The sequence below is a fragment of the Panthera uncia genome, chromosome B4 (genome assembly GCF_023721935.1).
Source record: "Panthera uncia isolate 11264 chromosome B4, Puncia_PCG_1.0, whole genome shotgun sequence".
Lineage (NCBI taxonomy): Eukaryota > Metazoa > Chordata > Mammalia > Carnivora > Felidae > Panthera > Panthera uncia.
Genome location: NC_064809.1, coordinates 51,972,401 through 51,992,471, shown reverse-complemented (window position 1 = coordinate 51,992,471; position 20,071 = coordinate 51,972,401). Strand labels below are relative to the sequence as shown.

The 20,071-nt window shown below is 41.6% G+C and overlaps 1 protein-coding gene and 1 long non-coding RNA gene across 2 annotated transcripts in view; both read right to left on the bottom strand.

The window, feature by feature from the left end:
* PDE3A (phosphodiesterase 3A) overlaps nucleotides 1-4,531 on the bottom strand; it is a 324,368-nt gene extending 319,837 nt beyond the window's left edge. Inside the window, 2 exon segments of the mRNA XM_049627129.1 lie at nucleotides 3,521-3,976; nucleotides 3,978-4,531. Coding sequence (XP_049483086.1) covers nucleotides 3,521-3,976; nucleotides 3,978-4,475 — 954 coding nt within the window. The 5' untranslated portion in view covers nucleotides 4,476-4,531.
* A 9,406-nt stretch (nucleotides 4,532-13,937) lies between these two features.
* On the bottom strand, nucleotides 13,938-19,037 carry LOC125920157 (uncharacterized). The gene is made up of 3 exons (XR_007456972.1): nucleotides 18,951-19,037; nucleotides 17,545-17,622; nucleotides 13,938-15,145 (listed from the first exon to the last, which is right to left on the bottom strand). It is a non-coding gene; the product is annotated as an uncharacterized LOC125920157 (long non-coding RNA).
* Between the last annotated feature and the right edge of the window lie 1,034 nt (nucleotides 19,038-20,071).

The following is a 20,071-nucleotide window of genomic DNA, read 5'->3' as shown; positions in this document are numbered from 1 at the left end:
ATTTCTGACGGATACAGTATCCATCCTAAAGAATTTTGTCAATGAGTGGTCCAAATAACACGAACAGAGAGAGACACATACCTGGGGTGTATTTTGTGTGAAGCCATAGGCAAAAATACTAAATTCTTGACAGGTAACCAAAATAAAATAGCATTGGTTAGGAATCTTTCAAAATTGAAAGTGCAAGGTGGTCACAGTAATTAGAGAGGAATAACCAGCCAATGGTGTTCTTTGACATATAAAGAGAATAGAGACACCACTTCAAACACAATTTCCAAATGGTAAAAATTTCATAATTAAAATTTTATATTGAAAAATAGCATTAACCACACAAAATATCTAGTAATTCAAGAAATTCTAAGTATCTCTGTATAGTCCAGTGTTTAGACAGTGCAGTGATAACTTGAGAGAGACATATCTGTTCTAGAATGTGAACGAACACCCACTTAGAAAAGATACATATACCATAATGGACACACATGTGCCAACCAAAAAAGTGCAGTTTGACACACTGATCTACAAAATCAGCCTGAGTCTTGAGGATACTGGACTAGTATACTACTGAACTAAAAGCCACACAAATATTACAAACTTTTCTTTACGAAGAGTCAAGATACCTCCACTTGCATTCACAGACAGACCCAGTATCAGATTAATTCTGTGACTGAGGACTAGCCCTATTTCTCCTTCCTTTGCTTAAAGCCATCTTCATCATCCACACTGCAAAACTAATCCCATGTGCAGTATCCAATCTGTAGACTTAGCCATGGTTCAGGAAGGAAGGGGGAAAAGGGAGGAAAATATCTGTCAGTTGGTTTGTCTTCCGAGAATTTTTATCATCCATTCTCCTTGACCTTTTAGAATCGAGTCATTGAAAAGAGGTAGTTCGCAAGCAAGCGGCCACTACCATTCATACAGAGAAGAAAAGGCTGAAATTCTCTCACCTTTAAACCTCGCAATGAGCAAGGTCCAAGTAATTTCTCAAGAGGCCTCTGCCAGCCTTTCTGGGCTTTATGTCCTTACACCTCCATTTAAAATTCACTTGTTGCTTATCATCTTGAGTTGAGAACAGACATTCTTTCATAAAGGTAGCATTCAGGGCAGGGTCATATATGTGCTTTACAAGTATTTTGATTCTTGACTTCATAAAGTATGCAGATGACAGTGTACACTTTGCACTCTTAACCAGAAGTTTGTTTCCTTATGATAAAACAGATAAGCCTTTTATTATATAGCTCCTGAACTTTTCACACAGTTAGGCTAACGTATGAGATATTGCCCTACCTTGTAAGAGACTATTCCATGTTAGTTCCCACCCCCCCACCCCCCCCCCATTCTACTCAGCAACAACTTTAATGAGCCGTATATGAAAACTAGTCTTAAGTAATATGCACACACTAACCAGTACCCTCATTAAAACTTCAAGGACCTAAATTTCTACTAAATGTAACCTTGTTTTTCCATCAACCATAAGAGATCTAGTCTCTCTCACTTGAGAACATTCTTCATAAACAGTCTTAAAAAAAAATAGGAACCAGAGAAAATGGCCAAAGTAGATTATAAATGTGCATTTTCAACAGCATTAATCAGCAAAACATTTAAAAATGCAATGCTAAGTTGTTTTCTTATAAGTCTGCACATTATTTGAATTTTCCATTTATCAATTCAAATCAGAGAAAACCAAGAAAAATCTGTAGGATAATTAACACTGCTAGTTAACTCACCTAAACACCTTTACATTAAATCCACTTGGAGCTCCTTCTAAATGTTGTATGGAATTTCAGAAATGTAAGAGGTTAAGTAATATTAATTTGTGGTCAAGCTATTTATGATTAAATCACAGATTTGCCTTACAAAGTATGGTTCAATCTTGCAATGATCATATCACATTCCCCTTCAAGTCAAAGAAAAGTGTTCAAACTGTAATTAAACTAGCGGTGTTTTCATTTAAAAAACATTCTCTCCTGACACTTTGAAAAGAAACTGAACTGTGTTTTCCCCCTAATTGGTTTACCTTTAAATAGATGGCTTATTTTATTCTGGTGATTTCCAAATTTCTACCAAAACTAAGTATCAGTCAGTGGCCTGTTTTTAACTTCACTCTTAGAGTAAGCTTATACCCAAGAAATATTTGCTTTATCTAAACAAAAAGCTAAATAAGTACATTTGTTTTAAAATAAACACAGAGACTATGATGCTGTCATCCATTCTGCCAAATACTGTCAAACAACTGCATTCTGTGTAATCAACTCCATTTCAAAAACAAACTAGCCACCACACCATATGGTGACTGCTAGGTCTTAGAATCTACATGATTCTACACAGAATAACCTAAAAAGAAAAGCTTACTATATATTAGGACATTCTCCCACTCACTAAAGTTGTCCTAAAAAGACCATAGGTAGGCATAAATTTAAATGGGAAAAGTGTAAATTTCCACTTGCTGTGTACATAATAAGCTCTCTACAACCCCCACCCCCTTAAGTGTCATTATCTGTTTGGAATAGAGAAGCAAACACTTATGTATACCTTTTCAGAAACAATTTGTATTTAAAATTGGGATTTGTTCTTTTATGCCCTTTATAGCAACTATATTCCATGGTCTCAAATCCCTTAATGATAAGGAGATTCATCTCCAAAATTCACTAACCTTTTTTTCCCCCCCAGGACACCTTCATTCATAATTCTCTTCTTTCTTTTTGAGAGATTTATACCACCAGCAATCTTAGAATTATTCTCCTGAATTAATATTTCCTGCATAATCTGAATAAATTCATTTGAATTTCTAAACATCCACTTAAGCGCGCACTCAAGAGAAATGTTTCCTTTTAGTTGACACTAAGAGCTCAGTTCAAGACTTTGACAAATTCCGCAGTTCAGACATATTGTTCCCCAAATAGAAGTTTATCATTAGGATACAAAACACATTAGCACATAAATAACTATGTCCCCAAGTTACATTTAAAAACAAACTGGGCACCACCAGATGCAGCCTCTTCAAGGAAAACTTACCGCAAAGCCAGAAAGCGTGTATCAACACCTCACCTTCAAGCATTCTTTGGTTTTACTGACTTCCATAAACATTTGTCACTTTGGATGAAACTTTATCAAAAGTATTTTAAAAATCTAGTAAGATCCACGTGTTGAAAAATCACCCAGTGCTAAAAAGCTGCATTGAAAGATTTCTGCTACATTAGTAAAGCTACGAGAGTACTTAAGTGGAGGGAAGTCAAACGCCAGGTGTAGCACATCTAAAAAGTTGACCCAGCTGTGGAAGACCCTGCAAACGCCACCTAGTTTTGTTACTTATTATTGTTTCTGTTGTTCAGGTTGTAAAATACTGTGGGAGACGAGGAGAATACGTGTCGTTTCCTACTAGGTCTGAAGTTAGAGCTCTTTTCTAGGCTATCTTTGCTTTAGTACCCAGTTCTGGGATTCCCTCCACTTTGGGGCGAATCCCAAGCATTTCGAGTCTTCCCGAGAGGCGAGAGGCGAGCGAGAAGAGCTTGCCAGCGCTTACCTGTTCCCTCGGTATGCAGGGCAGGGAGGTCCTCCGATGAGACTTGCTGCTGCAGCCGGACATCTCGGCGGACACCACGGAACTGGACCGCCTCCTCCTCTTAAATACTGGGATATCTTCCCTGGTCCCAGCAATCAGCTGGGACCCGAAATGCTCCCTCGGAGCCGCCCCCGCGGGCTGCGGCAAGATTTGCTCCACGTACCTGGCCAGGAGGAGCCCCAGCACGCCGGCCAAGTACGCCAGGTAAGGTCTCCAGGCGACCTTGAACCTCTCTAAGGAAATGAGGGACACGGTCCTGACCGCGCTAGTCAAGGCGATCATGAGTACGCCCAGCCTCAGCCTCAGCACCAGCCATGTCGCGGCGGCCAAGCAGCTGAGCACCACCCCCGCGGCCGGGAGCGAGAGTAAGTGATCCTCCCCGACGCCCAGCCCAATCTGGACGAGCGCTTCCCCCCCCGCAGCAGGCTGCCAGCAGTGAGACGGCCAGAGGCAGGCGCACCCCGGCGCGCAGGAGGTACAAGCCCATCCAGAAGAAGGCACACAGGAGACTGAAGAGCAGCGCCGAGGGCTGCAGCCAGGGGCTGAGCGGCGCGCCGCCCCCGGGAGCACCTCCCCGAAGCCCGGGGAAGACGCCCCCTTCTGCTCCCAGGGCCGCTTCCTCCGCAGCCGCCACCTCCTTACTCTGCTCCGGGTCCCGGCCGATCTCCCCGCGCACCAGCCTCACCAGCAGGGCCAGCAGAAAGGACAGGGAGCCGGCGCACAGCGCTGAGGAAAGTTTCCGGGAGCGCCGGAGCGGCTGCAGCACCAGGTCTCTCCAGCGGCCGCGGCTGCCGGAGTCCCGCGGCGGTGCGGCGCCGGGGCGAGCGGGGTAGTCCCGGCCCGCGGCGGGGGCTGGATGCACCCCACCGTGGCCTGGCTTGTCTCGGACTCGGGCGGCCTCGCGGGGCACTGCCATTGTGTGCCCTCCTCACGGAATCCCCGAGGTCCCCCCGACGCCCCCACCCCGACACACACACATGCACGCACGCACCCTCTCCCTAATCCCACCCTCGGAATCCTTCCTTCTCCCCGGGCCCCCTACAAGTTTCAGCTTCCCAGTAAACTCCTGGGGAATCCTGGATGCTCCAAAGAGACGCCTTCAAGTTAAAAGCTAGCACAGACACAAACGATCAGACTTCCTCCTTTTCTCTCTTTGGAAAACTCTTAAAAATTGTGCTCCACCCCCACCCCCGATTTCTATCCTCCGGGGTCTCTTCCTACTTCAGGATTTTAAAAATTGCCCCACGCGCTCCGCGCACGGGGGCTGCAGCCGCTGGAGGAGCCGGAGGCGCGGGGCGAGCTCGGGGCCATCTCGTGCGGCGCTCGGCGTTACGCTGCAGCGCGCCGGGCCCGCGGCGTCTGGAGGTGCCCCTTTTCTTCCTTCCTGCAGCTCTTTCTCTATCACTCTTTCTTTCTCCTCGGCCGATCCTCCCCGGCACGGCCCCAGGAAGCGAACCGCCATTCCCCGGGGCAGAAAGCAAAGCCTCCCCTGCGTCTGTCGGTCCAGTCCATGGCAAAGGGTGGCAAAAAAAAAAAATGGAAAGGGGGCTGAGAAATAACCAAGAAGTTGCTAAGTCCCGTCGGAAAGAGACACAGTCCGAGAGGCTAGCGGCAGCGGCGAGAAGGGAGGGAGGGAGAGCGAGCGAGCTGGAGAGGAAGGGAGGGTGAGAGGAAGGGAGGGTGAGAAGGGAGAACGAGATTTACTTCTTTTTTTTCTCCCCTTCTTTTTGGTGCGATGTAGGTGGTGATTTGCAGTTTTGCAAAAGGGAAACGAGTTTAGACGACTGGTTAAAACGGTATTAAAAAAGCGGGCAACTGGAGTGATCAGCGACTCAGCTTGCTTGCTGCTTTCTTTAAGGCAACTCCCTAGGAAAGCTTTCCCAGCCGAGTTCCCGCCTCCTCCCCCGGAGGAGGCGCTGCTTTCAGCGCTTTGCGGCATTCTCCTGAGCGGGTCCCGCACGCACTTGAGCACGTTGGAGAAAGGGTTGCTGAGGCTGGTCTACCACCGCCCAGCTTACTGAAGCCAGGGGTTGCGGGTTTCTGCGGCTGGCCCTCAGGCCGAGCTTCCTAGGACGTTAGGAAAAAAGGATTGTCCTTGCCTACTTGTCAGGCAGTGGAAACTAACATGCTACCTCCTGATGACAAGCCACATCTACTGTCAGTGATTCACAGATGCTTAGTTCTCAAGTCAGTTACAACAGCAAACCAATTTCAGGTGGCATTGTAATGCTCTGGCTGCTCCTGCTGGAAGGTCTGTTTTAAACAGAACCGAAGCCTTTCCTATTATTCCAAATGATGGAAAATCTCAAAAAGTTACCAAGACAGTACCAGCATTATTATTTTTCAATTTTTTCTAATGTTTATTTATTCTTGAGAGAGAGAGAGAGAGAGAGAGAGAGAGACAGACAGACAGAACGTGGGCAGGGGAGAGGCATAGAGAGAGGGAGACAATCTGAAGCAGGCTCCAGGCTCTGAGCTGTCAGCACAGAGCCCAATGTGGGGCTTGAATCCATGAACCATGAGAGCATGACCTGAGCCAAAGTCGGAGGCTTAACCCATTGAGCCACCCAGGCACCCCATAACAGCATTATTAAATTGGGAAATAAGAGTTGGGGGAGGGGTTTTTTGTTAGTTTGTTTTTTCCAAATTGTTGTTTGAAAAATCCAGGGTAGGAGAGTATTAGGCAACAGCTGTTGATGGTGGGTGGTAAATACATGGAGATTAAGTGACCCCAGCCTCAAGAAGGTTTACCAAATTAAGAAGCCTAAAAGGAATTAAAAGAAATCTCAAGGGAGAAGTGAGGCCAGGTAGGTTAACAGCAGGAGAGCTCTGAGAAGACTCACTATGGTTGTGAAATAGTATGTCTGCCATAAAGAATGCTTGTGAGAAAAAAATCAGGACCCTCGCTATGAATGTTTACAGGATGCATGCTTCATATACTGTAGGAATTTAGTCTTTGAGAAACTAAAGAAAAAATTTAAAACTAACTTTTTAGGCAGATTATGAAAAATCATTCAATATCCACCCAGTGGGCCTTTAAAATCCATCAGTTTTGGGAGCTAGTTCCTTTTTACATTTAGAACATAAGAATATGATCGTCCACTCTTGTTCATGTTGAATATGGCTACCTTAGATGTCATTTGCCTTCACTAATATTAATAATAATCCTATTTTGTCTTAATTATCTTGACATTCCAGGTTAAAGTGTGTTGTTAGCCTGGAGTATTTGGATAATTGGTTCAATATGCCACTGTATTTTGTGTGTAGAGATGAAGTAATATAAAGAAAAGCCAAAGGAGATACTTGAGATAAAATTAATTCATAGAGGTAGGGGGGAGAAGATGGCTGAAGTCTTAAACTTAGCTTTATGGGAAACAGCCTGCTCTCCTTAGAGGCAGGTATTAATATTAATTTATGATATAAATGGATACGAGGAGCTATGATGATACAACTCTCCATCAGATGTCCAGAACTATACTATCACATGGAGAACAAGTTGGGCAGCTAGTCAATGGCAGTGGGCACCATCTGTTTGATAATTAAGGAAACAGAAGCAGCAATGTCTTTGCCAAAGACAAATGAGCCCCCTAGCATGCACACATACTTTTCTGAGTTTCCTTTTTAGATATATGATTCATATGCCAGAGCCTACCTGGAACACTTCAGAGTAAAAAACCTTGAATGGAAAATCATGCTAATATCCAATGGTGATCAAAAACAGCATATTAAAATGAAAAATACGGCATGTATCAAGGTTAGAAAGAAAGGCATAGTGAGGGGAATTTTAGAATATTTCACTTTTCTCTCTTTCCCACCCCCACAATTATCTCAGTTCTTTAGAAAATAATCATCATCATAAAAATTGAATTTATGAGAGATGGAATGTCGACATTTTAAGAAACTGTAATAGAAAAAATAAGAATGACATTTGTTAATGCACCAACACAAAAATACTAGATCTAAATGTTAAACTGACATCCTTGAGGTATTCCATGGTATTACAGAGGCAATGTCCTGGCATCCGGGCTTCTCCCCATTCTCAACGAAAATCACACCCAGAAAGTTATTTGTCCCACCCAGGGGAAATAAGGTGGATTCCCTCACCCCTTTACCTTCATTATCATCCCAAACCTGGAAGCAGATGAATGAAAATAACAAATACTCTTACTAGAGAGATGCAGAAAGCTACAACACTGTACTGAAAAAGTGACAAACTTTGGGCAGAATATATTAAGTGAAGTGAGACCCAGTACATAAAGTGGACACTGAATAATCACCCAGATATAAAACTGCCTATTTTCTACAGATAGCGATGAATCCGAATTCAGAACGTGACAACACAGCCAGAGGGTAAGAAAAAGGCACCCACGGGAAAGTAGAGTGTGGAAAATGGAAAGGAAAAATCCATTTGGTAAAGCTCTCCACTTAGCTAAATCTAGCAACCGTGTTTTCATTAGTGCTTTGTGAAGAGGATCTAGAAATCAGCCCGGTTGCATATCATTTGCCAAATATAGTTATGCTTAAGGGAATTCTGTTAAATTTTAAAAGTTTATACTCTATAGCAGGGGTTTATTCATTCCCTACTACCTCCCTGACCTCTATGCATATATATCAAATGGGTATCTAAAATACAATGCATCCAAAACAAAATTCCTGACTTCCAACTCCCTCCCTGCCATCCTCCACCAATCCCCACCACCCCAAACTATTTCTCCCCAGTCCTCCTACCATAGGAAAAAGCTTAAGCACCTGAGCGAAAAGGCTTGAGCCTAACTGCTCAGGTCCCAAAAGAGGGCACTGCCCTCAATTCCTTCTTTTATTTACCTTATTTTACTTCCAATCTATTAGCAAGTCCTTTTGATTCCACCTCTAAAATAGATCCTGAGTCCATCAACTTATCACCCTCCCTCTTACAATAACCAACCAAAGACCCATCATCATCCCTGGCCAGGACATTGCAATAACTTTCTCACTGGTCTTGCTCTCCTACCATTTTCCACACAGTAGTCAGAATGAGAGTTTTAAAATGCAAGTCAGATGATGTCACTCCCTGCCTAAAACCATCCAGAGGCTTTCCACTGAACTTGCAGTTCTCATGGCCACCTACAGGGACCTTCATGATCTTTGCAAACCACTCTCTGTGACCTGCCCTATTCCAATTCTCCTACTTCACTAGTGCCACACTGTCCATCGGAACATTCTTCAATGATGCAGATATACTCTGCACTTCAAGTATGGTGGCAACTAGTCACATATGGCTGTTGAGAACTTGAAACATAATGCCACCGAGGAACTGAGTTTTTATATTTTATTTTAATTAATTTAAAATTCAATAGTCTCGGGGAGCCTGGGTGGCTCACTCAGTTAAGCATCTAACTTCACCTCAGGTCATGATCTCACAGTTCGTGAGTTCGAGCCCCGTGTCAGGCTCTGTGCTGACAGCTCAGGGCCTGGAGCCTGCTTTCGATTCTGTGTCTGCCTCTCTCTCTGCTCCTCCCCCACTCACGCTCTGTCTCTCTCAAAAATAAATAAACATTAAAAGAAATTATATTTAAAACATGTAATAGCCTCACCTGAATAGTGGTTTCTGATGGGTTCGTCTCCTGCTCCTCAAGCTGTCTTTCCATTCTTTAGCAGGTCAAATTGGAAATCTTGCTCATGACCTTAGTATTTACAGAACTTCACAAGCTGCCTCCTTCTGCTCCATCAGTTCTCGTCTGAAATGTTACCTTTTTAAATTTTTTTTAATGTTTATTTCTGAGACAGAGAGAGACAGAGCACGAGTGGGGGAGGGGCAGAGAGAGAGGGACACAGAATCCAAAGCAGGCTCCAGGCTCTGAGTTGTCAGCACAGAGCCCGATGCGGGGCCTGAACTCACAGACTGCGAGAGATCATGACCTGAGCCGAAGTCAGAAGCTCAACCGACTGAGCCACCCAGGCGCCCCTGAAATGTTACCTTTTTAGAAAAGCTTTTTCCCAAACATGAAAAAGTCTTGGGTCTCCTTGTGCACACACACGTTTTTTCATCTATTACCACACTACCCTGTTGCAGTCTATTTATAGCACTTAGCTATAGTCTTGCTCATTTATTTGTTGTCTTGTTTATCCTACATCTCCTTTCACTAGGGTGTAAGTGCCCTGTGAACAAAGGCCATGGACATCTTTGGCTTGTTTGCTGGGTAGTACCGATGACCCTAATAGTGCTCGGAACAGGGTAGTAGTTCTGTGCATACTTGCTGAATAAATACTTGATGAATGAAGAAAGCCAACGAATAATAGATACACAAATAAAAGAAACAGGTATCTCTGTCAAAGTCTAAGTTAAAGACAATCTTCATATGTTTATACAACTAATTGCTCAAGTGGACAGATCCCTCAAAATCTTGCCTAGAAGATTCTGCTGCCCAGAATGGACTGATAAGCAGAATCATGGAGCATCACTTTTTTAATAGAAAGTTGCTTTTAAAAAATCACTGTTTTGAAAGCTCCGTATGGATTCTCAGATGAAATGTCCATAATCCACAGCCGTTTTCTTGTGGGCCCAGCAGAAAAAAAAAATCAGTTTAACCATATGCATCTGGGTAGCAAGTCAGCTGAGAAGGGAGGATTAGGAGATGTCTAAATAAAAATTACTAAAGAGTCATAACTCTCACATCGTGATCTGTGACATAGTTTCCAGCTATTCCAATTAACAACACTACTTGAGGAGTTGAATTTAAATTTAAACCATTAAATCGATGGGCGCCTGGGCGGCTCAGTCGGTTAAGGGTCTGACTTCAGCTCAGGTGATGATCTCACAGTTTGTGGGTTCAAGCCCCACGTCGGGCTCTGTGCTGACGGCTAAGAGCCTGGAGCCTGTTTCGGATTCTGTGTTTCCCTCTCTCTCGCTGCCCCTCCCCCACTCATGCTCTGTCTCTCAAAAATAAATGAATGTTAAAAATTTTTTTTTAATTTAAAATATTAAACATTTTGCCAAGATAGACCATACTAATACTCATTGCTCCACATCTAGTCAGAGGAAAACACATAGAAAACTTGTATTTTTAAGTGCAAACATCCCACTCTTTCTGTAGAGTGCTGCTCCCGTTTAATTTCCAAAGAATTTAAGTAACAGCTTTCGAAATACAATTGTGAACTTGCATAGAAACACTAAAGGAAAAAGCAAGGTGTGAGGACTGATGGTGACCCATGCAAAAGTTTTTAACAAAGCGTCAGACTGTCTGCAGCACAAACCACCAGGACAGTTGCTTTACCCTCCGTGCCCTCTGTATCCATGTTGTCTGACACACAGCCGGCATTCCTACAACACGTTTGGATGTTGTTAAATGCTGGCTCCACCTTTTCTAAACAAACTGTCAAGGAAATCAGAGTGCTTTAGGTACAGGGGTTCCCAACCTTGTTCACTTTGTGGCACATGCAGAAAATGATAATATTTATTGTCACATCGGATTTAAAGGACAAAGCCCTTTGCAGACAAAGGTTTCAGGCACAGGGCCTGAGGAGATCATAATCTCAGGCACACCTCTAACTGGTGGCACTTTCTGGGAATTTTTGAAACAGTTAATATTTGATTCACTAATAAAATATAAAGCCGCCTTCTGAAGGCTGTTAAAATAAACATGGGGTGAATCCCAAGGTCTCAGTAGCTTGCAGACTACCATGTTCACATTTCTTAGCCCTTCCTTCCAGCCACTTCCCCATAAATTCCCTCACTTGGTCTCCAACTCAAATGCATGATTTTTATCTAGTTTTCAAATTTGGAAATGAGACATACTCGGTATGATTTGTAGGATGGACATGATCATGGCCAGGCCTAGAATCCAAATCTTCCCTACCATACGTTCATGTGTTCTCTATCACATCAGTTATTCTCATTGATCATATTAGTAACTCATTAGTAACACCAGTAATTTCAGTAACTCCTCTACAACTGCAACTCTTCAAAGTGAATCATTATGTAATGATACAAGTGTGTGTGTGTGTGTGTGTGTGTGTGTGTAGTCTCCTAAATAATGATAAATGATAAAATGTGTGTAGTCCACATGCTTTTCACTTAAGAGTCTCATATACGTACATATCTAAAGGTGATGTTCTGTATAGAAGTGAAGACTTAAGGCTTTCCTCGACACCCTTAATGTCTCAACCTCAGAGGACAAGACTATTAAGAAGGAAGGAAATCACAGGCCATGATAGCAGAGCACATAGTACCTGAGTCAAATAAAAGAGCTGTGAATGCATTTATTGTACGTCTATTTTCATACAAATAGCAAAATACTATAAATAGTATGAGTAGTGAGAGCTTTAAAAATGCTCATATTACTGTTTTAAAGAGGCTTTATGTTTTTTTGTGAGTTTGCTTTTGTTTTAAGCAGAGTCCATGTCAGCATGGAGCCCAGTTCAGGGTCTGAACTCACGATCCCAAGATCAAGACCTGAGCTGAAATCAAGAGTCAGATGCTTAATCGACTGAGTCACCCAAGCGCCCCCTAAAGAGTTTTTTTTTTAAATAAACTGTTCCACTTCTCTGCTTTAGTGCGATCAGCATGACAGGTTTAATTGAATCTTTCTGTGATGATTCAAATTTGTCTAGTGTCTCAGACTCATCATTATGAATAGTAATTTTCAATTGTGTCTGCAGAAGTAAATGGTAGTAAGAGGATGGGGGTTGGACTGAATGTGAACTAATCTCTGAGCAGTAATAATTACTTTAAAAATAACCCTCATCTCAAAATATATGCAATATGTTAACAACAGCCTGGGAGTAATAAAGATTCACTTTTATGCCTTGTTTTTTGAGACCATTCACTTTAATTTTCAAATCCAAACAACAGATCTCTTCCACTGGACTCTGGATAGAGCCATACAATAATAAATCACAGAAACTAAATATTTTGATGTTGAGGCAAAGGTGAACAGAGAACACGTAATAGGGGAAGAGTTACCCTGATTTTCTGTAACACCATCTTCATGAATGAATGACATTCCATATTTATGTAGGTGCAGTAAAGGGCCTCTCTATCCAAAGAAGACATCAAGTACTTTTATAAAGAGGAACACATTTTACTAAAATTTAAAAGGAATGTGTAATAACATGAAAAAAAATCTACTTTGGGGGGAGAAGTAGAAGAAAAAAAATACAGTGTCCACCAAATAAATTACTGATAGATTGTCCAGGACTGAGCTCTTACTGACTCCCTGAGCAAATACCTCAGTTCTACAGCTGATACTGATATGCAGACCACTTTAAAATGTTCAAATTTAAGGATCATTTGTGTTTTCAATTAGAGCATATTTATAGAGAAAAATTTGATGGTTACTTGATAGAAAAAATATGTAAGTATAGCCTACTTATTTTGATACTCCAATACCACTGAATTTTAAAGTTAGTTTTTACTTTACCCTCAGAAGTTATAATAGCACCCAAACTATTACTTTTTGTGCATGTCATAAAAAGATGCCAGGAAAAAAAAATATGCATAGCTCAGAAACATCTTTGGTCTATAAATGTAATCCTCTTTTATAAATGAAATCCACCAGTGTTCCTAAAGGCTAATAAAATGTTTTGAGCCTCCTTATCATTTTGGAGGAAATCATAATTAGCCAAATGTCTATACATATTATATCTCAGTAAAACAAAGGCAGGGAGAAGCCTTCTCTAACACTGAAATAAAATTTGCCTCTTCTCAAATACATTTCCCAATTCTGCTTTTGGGGAAATACAAAATAAGACTTTGTTAGTTTCCATACATAGCAGCCAGCATTCAAAATATTTGAAATCTTACGAAGCTTTATTTTCCCCAATAGATAGAGTGCCTGGGTGGCTCAGTTGTTTAAGCATCCAACTCCTGATTTCGGCTCAGGTCATGATCTCATGGTTCATGAGTTGGAGCCCTGTGTCAGGCTCTGTGCTGACACATGGAGCCTACTTGGGATTCTCTCTCCCTCTCTCTCTGCTCCTACCCCACTTGCACTCTCACTCTCTCTCTCAAAAATAGATAAATAAACATTAGAGAGAGAGAGAGAGAGAGAGAGAGAGATTCCCAGTTTGTAGAACAGTTTATTGAGCAACATGGATTTTGGCCCTTCAGTGTCTTTTGTACCTTTATACCTGCTTATCAGCAGCATTCTGGAATGCTCTAGGTCTGGTTTTGCGCTACAGAAGAGAACAAAACTGTTGTATTACTTCCCATGATCATGGATGCATGTTTATATTAATGTAATTTAAAAATATGTTAACTGTGTTTTCCAGATACATTCATGTTGTTTTTGCTCATAGTTCATTTAAACTACCAGAATTTTAAAAGTAGACTGTAGCAAGAAATAGCCCTCTCATTATGTGTTATTATTCTTTCATTGTGCACTTTACTCAAAAACAAGGATCCCCTAGGTAAAGCAGCATTCCTAGTAAGGTGTGTTTAGAACTTAACAAATGTATTTTTCAGAATACCAATCACTCAGTAATTAAAAGCAACAAACTACTGATCCACACAAAAACTTAGATAAATTTCCAGACACTTGAGCTGAATGAAAAAAGCCAACCCCCAATGTTGTATATTGTATGACCCTGTTTACATAACATTCTTGAAATTTAAACAAGTATAGAAATGGAGAACAGATTAATGGTTGGCAGAGGTTGGGAGCCAGGTGCAGGGACTGAGTGGTTAGGAAATATGTGTGGCTACAAAAGGTCACCTGGAGGGATCCTGGTGTTGCTGAATCTGTTTTGTATCTTGACTATATCAATGCCAATGTCCTGCTTGTGATATTGTACTATTGTTTTTCAAGATGTTATCACTGAGGGAAACTGAGTAAAGGGTATGTGAATTTGTTAATTATTTCTCACAACTACATGTAAATCTATAATATAAAAAGAAAACAAATTATATTTTGCATTATCTGTGATACTGCTAAAAAGAGAATTGCTATTACTTCTGCCTATGCTTAGGCAGATCATTTTTAAAAAATGTACTGGTTTTCTCTGTACTAGTCACACATTGAAATTCTTTTGATATTTGGTTAATTCTGTTATAAAATAATTGCTGGATATCATGTAAAGCAAAATAATAACTAAAGAATATTAAAAATATAAAAATTTAGTCTTTGGCTCTCATAGAGCAGTTTATCCTGAAAAGAAATACTTACAAGTACAGGCTTCCCCTGCAATCTGAAAGTAGAGTGTATCTATGTAAAGTTTTGTAACCCCAAGTGGAGTCAAGCAAAGAAGCAATTACCATTAATCCATTGGGAAAATTTTGAGCATTCCCAGACCCTCAAAATAACCTCTCTGAGGCTTTGCTGATACTTTAAGACACATCTTGCTAATGGGTGCACAAATAAATCGAGATAAAGCACAAATGCCTACAGACACAGGTCAAAGTCATGGTGGCTTAAGCTGAGATGCTCAGCGTAGTTCTCAGGAAGAAGCTTGTTGGTACCACTCGCTGTTCAGAGTGTGCACGGCTTCTGTAACAGCTCGGCTCGCTGTCAAACACATGCTGAATGTTATTTGCACTTTTTGCCTCTTTTCATAAACGTCAAAATCCTCTTCGATTTCTTTCAGTTAGCAAAAACAGGTACCAGTGTACGTCTTTTGTAAAAGAAAAGTGGTTTAGCATGAACTTTGGGGAAACTTCATTTAAATATAGTTTTAGTCTTTGCTTTTAAAGACGATTTATTAACATTGTTCACATGAAATGGGAGGAGAGAATGATAGCATCCTAACTGCTATAAACGAGGATAATTCATAATAAATATAAACAGAGACACAGATATTTCGGGTCCCTCGGCTAAGGTACCCCACAATTCAGTCTGGATTCCTGATCTGTTGATACCATGATCCAGCAATTATATATTTTGTACCTTTAAGTAAATGTAGCTAAAGAATACTGGCACTTGACCAGTTATCATTACATTTACATGTTATTTTTATTTGTAGCTGCATTGGATCCTACAGAATCTAGGGCTATTTATTATACTGTTATACTGTCTCTTATATTCTTGCCTCCCTCAAAGCATTAGCCCCCAAAGGGCAATCTCACTTATGACTATGGCATGTCTGGTTGGCTTGAACACAATAAGTATGTTAAAAGCATAGCAAAAGTGTCAAAATACAACATTTAAAAATAACTACCTGTAGAGACTGTAGAAAAGAAGTAATCAGTGTGCATAGGTAACTATTATGTACTCATAAAGACTTAAATACAGAAAGCAATATGCTAGTCTACTATTTCTTCCATTGATATGGAGTTCAGAAAAGAAGACATCAGGGCTTCTCAATATAATCAATATCTCACATTCAGAGGCAGAGAGGGAAGTGCTATATTAGTTAATCTGAGCTGATGTCTGCCTGAAGCTGTGAGGCATTTTTTTCATTCTACAGGAACCACAGCGCTATGGTAACTTTCCACAGAAATGGCAAATTACATAGGGAGCTTAGGCTCAATGATTTTCTTTAACAAAAATCTAGAAATGGGGCATTTTGAGCTCAGTAAGAATAGTAAGTGATGCATGGGAGAAAGCAAAGTGGTTCTTCTCACATCCCAAAAAAGGGGTGACTGAATAAATCTCAGAATGCACAAGTTTTCTCTGATAATCACTCTCCTCTTCTTGACCTAATCTTTATACTAATTTTTCTCTTTCTTTTTTTTTTACCCTAGTCCATTTCTTATTAAGAATAAATTTTACATTCTTGCTCTGATTTTTGTAATCACAGTGTATTACATGTAAAGTTATAGGTGACATAGAACTAAGAGTTCAGGAAGTTACGGATGACACAGAGCTAAACAGGGTGAAGAAAAGCTTTCAGATTATTCTAAATCAACACAATTATCATTCACTATGTATCTTTTTCAATTTACTATCCCAAAGATGAGTTATTCAATAGACTGAACCAAAGCCCAGAAAATACCTCAAATTACATTTCATCACCGTATATAAATAATGGAGTGGTTCCTTAAATTAACCCCTATTATATAAACTTACCAAGAAAGGGGATCTATCTCTCATCTACAAATACATTTACACTCCATTAAGAAACTTACTCAAACAGGTGTTTTGTTTTGCTACTCTGTAAAATAAGATTTGGGGATAAAATTTTGAATTAATCTATCTGAATTTTCTCCTATAGGAATGCTAACCATCTTCCTGAAATTTCCATGCATTTTCTTTTCTCTAGACTTTACCAAGAAGCCAATATTGCTACCCAACTGGAACCAGATTGTAGAACACAAGGATACATCCTTAACCTTATAAAAATGCCCCAGAATTTTTAATGAGCAGAGGTGGTCAGAAACTCAGTCTTACATCTCATCCAATGGATGGTTCTCCTGCAGCACAGTGCTCCATAACCCAGGGCTGGGAGCTGGCTCCGGACCACCTTGGGATGGAAGAGGGCCACCTACTGAATCACCGCTACCACATCCTGCATCTTCTTCCATCCAAGTCTTCCCTGGGCCCACCCCTGCTGAACTCCAGAGGTCTGAAGAGATCACAGCTTTAGAGCATTTCATTACAAATTTTAAATTTCCAGTCTCTGGTTTTCATATTGCATTTCAAGATCAACATCCTTATTAGTAGTAGTATATTTTTTACTTTAAAATTTTATAACACCTTTTCCACTGACAAATTCAAAGCAGGCTACTGAACCTCATTACCACACAGGCAGAAATCCTCATAGCACCTCTATGAAAGAGGTGTTAAATGAAAGAGGTGGGGGGGAGGGAGAGGGAGAGAGAGAGGTCACCATCACCTCCTCTTACAAAAGCCCAATCCTTAATAATTAATGAATGAAAAGACATCTTGAATCTAGTGGTCACTGGGAGTAATTGCCATATATTTTCTCAGCTGCCTCCAAATTAAAATGGTAATAATTTAACCAATATATTTGGGCCGATGGCTAAAATAAGTTCCCTCTTGCACCCAAGCAGTAGAGCTAAGTGGGATCTGAACAGACTACTCTCTGTTACCACTTGATTGCAGAAAACTCACACGTTGTACTCAGTAACTGAGCTCTTCAAGTCCTGCTCACTTTTACAGCTGTATTTCTCTGTCCTTATTGAAGAGGTCCTGAAAATTAGGAGGACACTGGTTATGTCTGCTCTGCTTTATTTCCTTTTCTCTGTCCCCAGGACTTCCTTATGTAAAGATTTTTGATGTCCAAATGATAACATGAAGGATAAAATAAAATAAAGGATACCTTGAGTGATAAAAGATTTAGAGTCCAGCTATCAAATGCAATTAGGCACATAAATGTATAGTTCATAGTATAGCCAGTGGTTCTTTACCTCATAACTATTATCATACTCCAGTGTGACTTTTTTCTCCCATACTACCAAGCAAGCAGTTCTCAGACAACAGTGAGGCATCTACAATTCACTTCAGTTCTGACACTACCCAGAGATAGTATCAGATCCCACAGGTTAAGGGGTCAGTCCTACAAGACTCCCCCATTCCCTCCCCCCCCCCAATCTTCTGACTTTGAAGCCCTGTTTGTCACATGTGCCTCTGGTCAATCAGCTATAGATTAGCTGATTGATCCAATGACCTCCTCCTTGGGTTCTATTAATTTGCTGGAGCAGCTCACAGAACTCAGGGACACGCTTTACCTACAAGATTACAGGTCCATTAATTCGGGGCGCATGGGTGGCTCAGTGGGTGAAGCGTCAGACTTCCGCTCAGGTCATGATCTCGCAGTTTGTAGGTTCGTGCCCTGTGTTGGGCTCTGTGCAGACAGCTCAGAGCCTGGAGGCTGCATTGGATTCTGTCTCCTCCTCTCTCTTTGCACCTCCCCCAACCATGTTCTGTCTCCATCTCTCTCTCAAAAAATGAATAAACATTTAAATAAATAAATAAATAAATAAATAATAAAAGGATGTAACTCAGGAACAGCCAGATAGAAGAGATGCATAGGGCAAAGTGTGGGGAAATGGTGCAGAGCTCCCATGTTCTCTGAGTATGCCACTGTCCCTGAACTTCACACGCTCACTAACCTGGAAGCTCTCCAGTCTTTCTCCTTTTGCGTTTTTGTGGTGTCTTTATTCCATAGGCATGATTATAATCATTGGCCATTGGTGATTAATTCAACCTCCAGCCCCTCTCCACTCCCTAGAGGTTGGGGATGGGGCTGAGAGTTCCAACCCTCAAAGCACCTGGATGATTCTGCACCTATCCTTAGGTGCTTTCCGAGAGCTGTCTCATTAACATAACAAAAGAGATCTTTATCACTCTCATCACTTAGGAAATTCCAAGAGCTTTAGGAGCTCTGTGCCATAAGAACAAATATGTCTTTCTTATTATAAACCACAAGATCATAGCCCCCCTTTATAACAAATACTTTGTAGCATAAGTGTAACAGATGCTGTCACTTCTCTCCCATATCCCTTGGTTGTACACACCAGTGACTTCTGATTGCTGATCTCTGCCAGGGGACGTTTTCTGGTTGCAGCGAGCGCTAGTCTCACACACTGTGGCAGGCCAGAACATGCTAGCAGGATAGAATGGAGAATGACCTCATAAGGGCACAGACAATGGGGGAGGGAAGGGTGGCGGGGCAGAGCCTTCACTGCACCTAGAACTTTGGCTGCTATCCAGGCATATTGGGCATCCCATGCCAATAGAAGAGCGGGCAAAGAAAAGAGTTACTATAATGATTGACATGAGCTGGTAGGGTTGTGCTGCATACTGGGAGCAGAGAGGAACATGGCTAGAACTCATGGAATTCACTGTGGAGCCTCCTGGTGTGTTCCATCTCAGGGGATAATCTGACATCTTCAAGACAATGCATCGAGGACCTAGGTCTGTGTTGCCCAACCAGGTGGGAGACATAAGCCAGGACAAGTGCTGGCTGAAAGTGAGAAGACTCTAAAACAGGTGGTGGAGGAGCACCTGGGTGGCTCAGTTGGTTAAGTGTCTGACTCTTGGTTTCAGCTCAGGTCATGCTCTCACTCACAGTTGGTGAGTTCGAGCCCCCACATTGGGCTCTGTGCTGACAGTGCTGAGCCTGCTTGGGAGTCTCTCTCCCTCTCTCTCTGCCCTTCACCTACTCTCTCTCTCTCTCTCTCTCTCTCTCTCAAATAAATAAATTTTAAAAGATAAAAATAAAATGGGTAGTAAATGAGGTAGTTTTGTTTCGGAAATTATGTGTGTGTGTGTGTGTGTGTGTGTGTGTATGCATGTGAGAGAGAGAGAGAGACTTGCCAGAACTTTGTGGAATCAGTTACAAAACAGATAACTTCAGGCAGGGCCTGAGTGGATGTGGTGATACAAGGGGTGGACTGGAGCAGACATTGGTCGTGTCCCTCTTATCAGCACTTGCCCTAAAATTGCCTACAAACCTCTTTGTGTTAACACTTGTGCCCCTCTGCCTGAGGTCTTTCTGTAGCCACAGGTCCATGCTTGATCCATACATGAAACAGGCCAAAAGTGCTGGGGAGCCAGAGTCCCTGGGAGTTGCCCCCAGTCAATGACAAATGGCAATGGATAACTTACACTCTAGCTTCCTAACATCTCAGGTGTG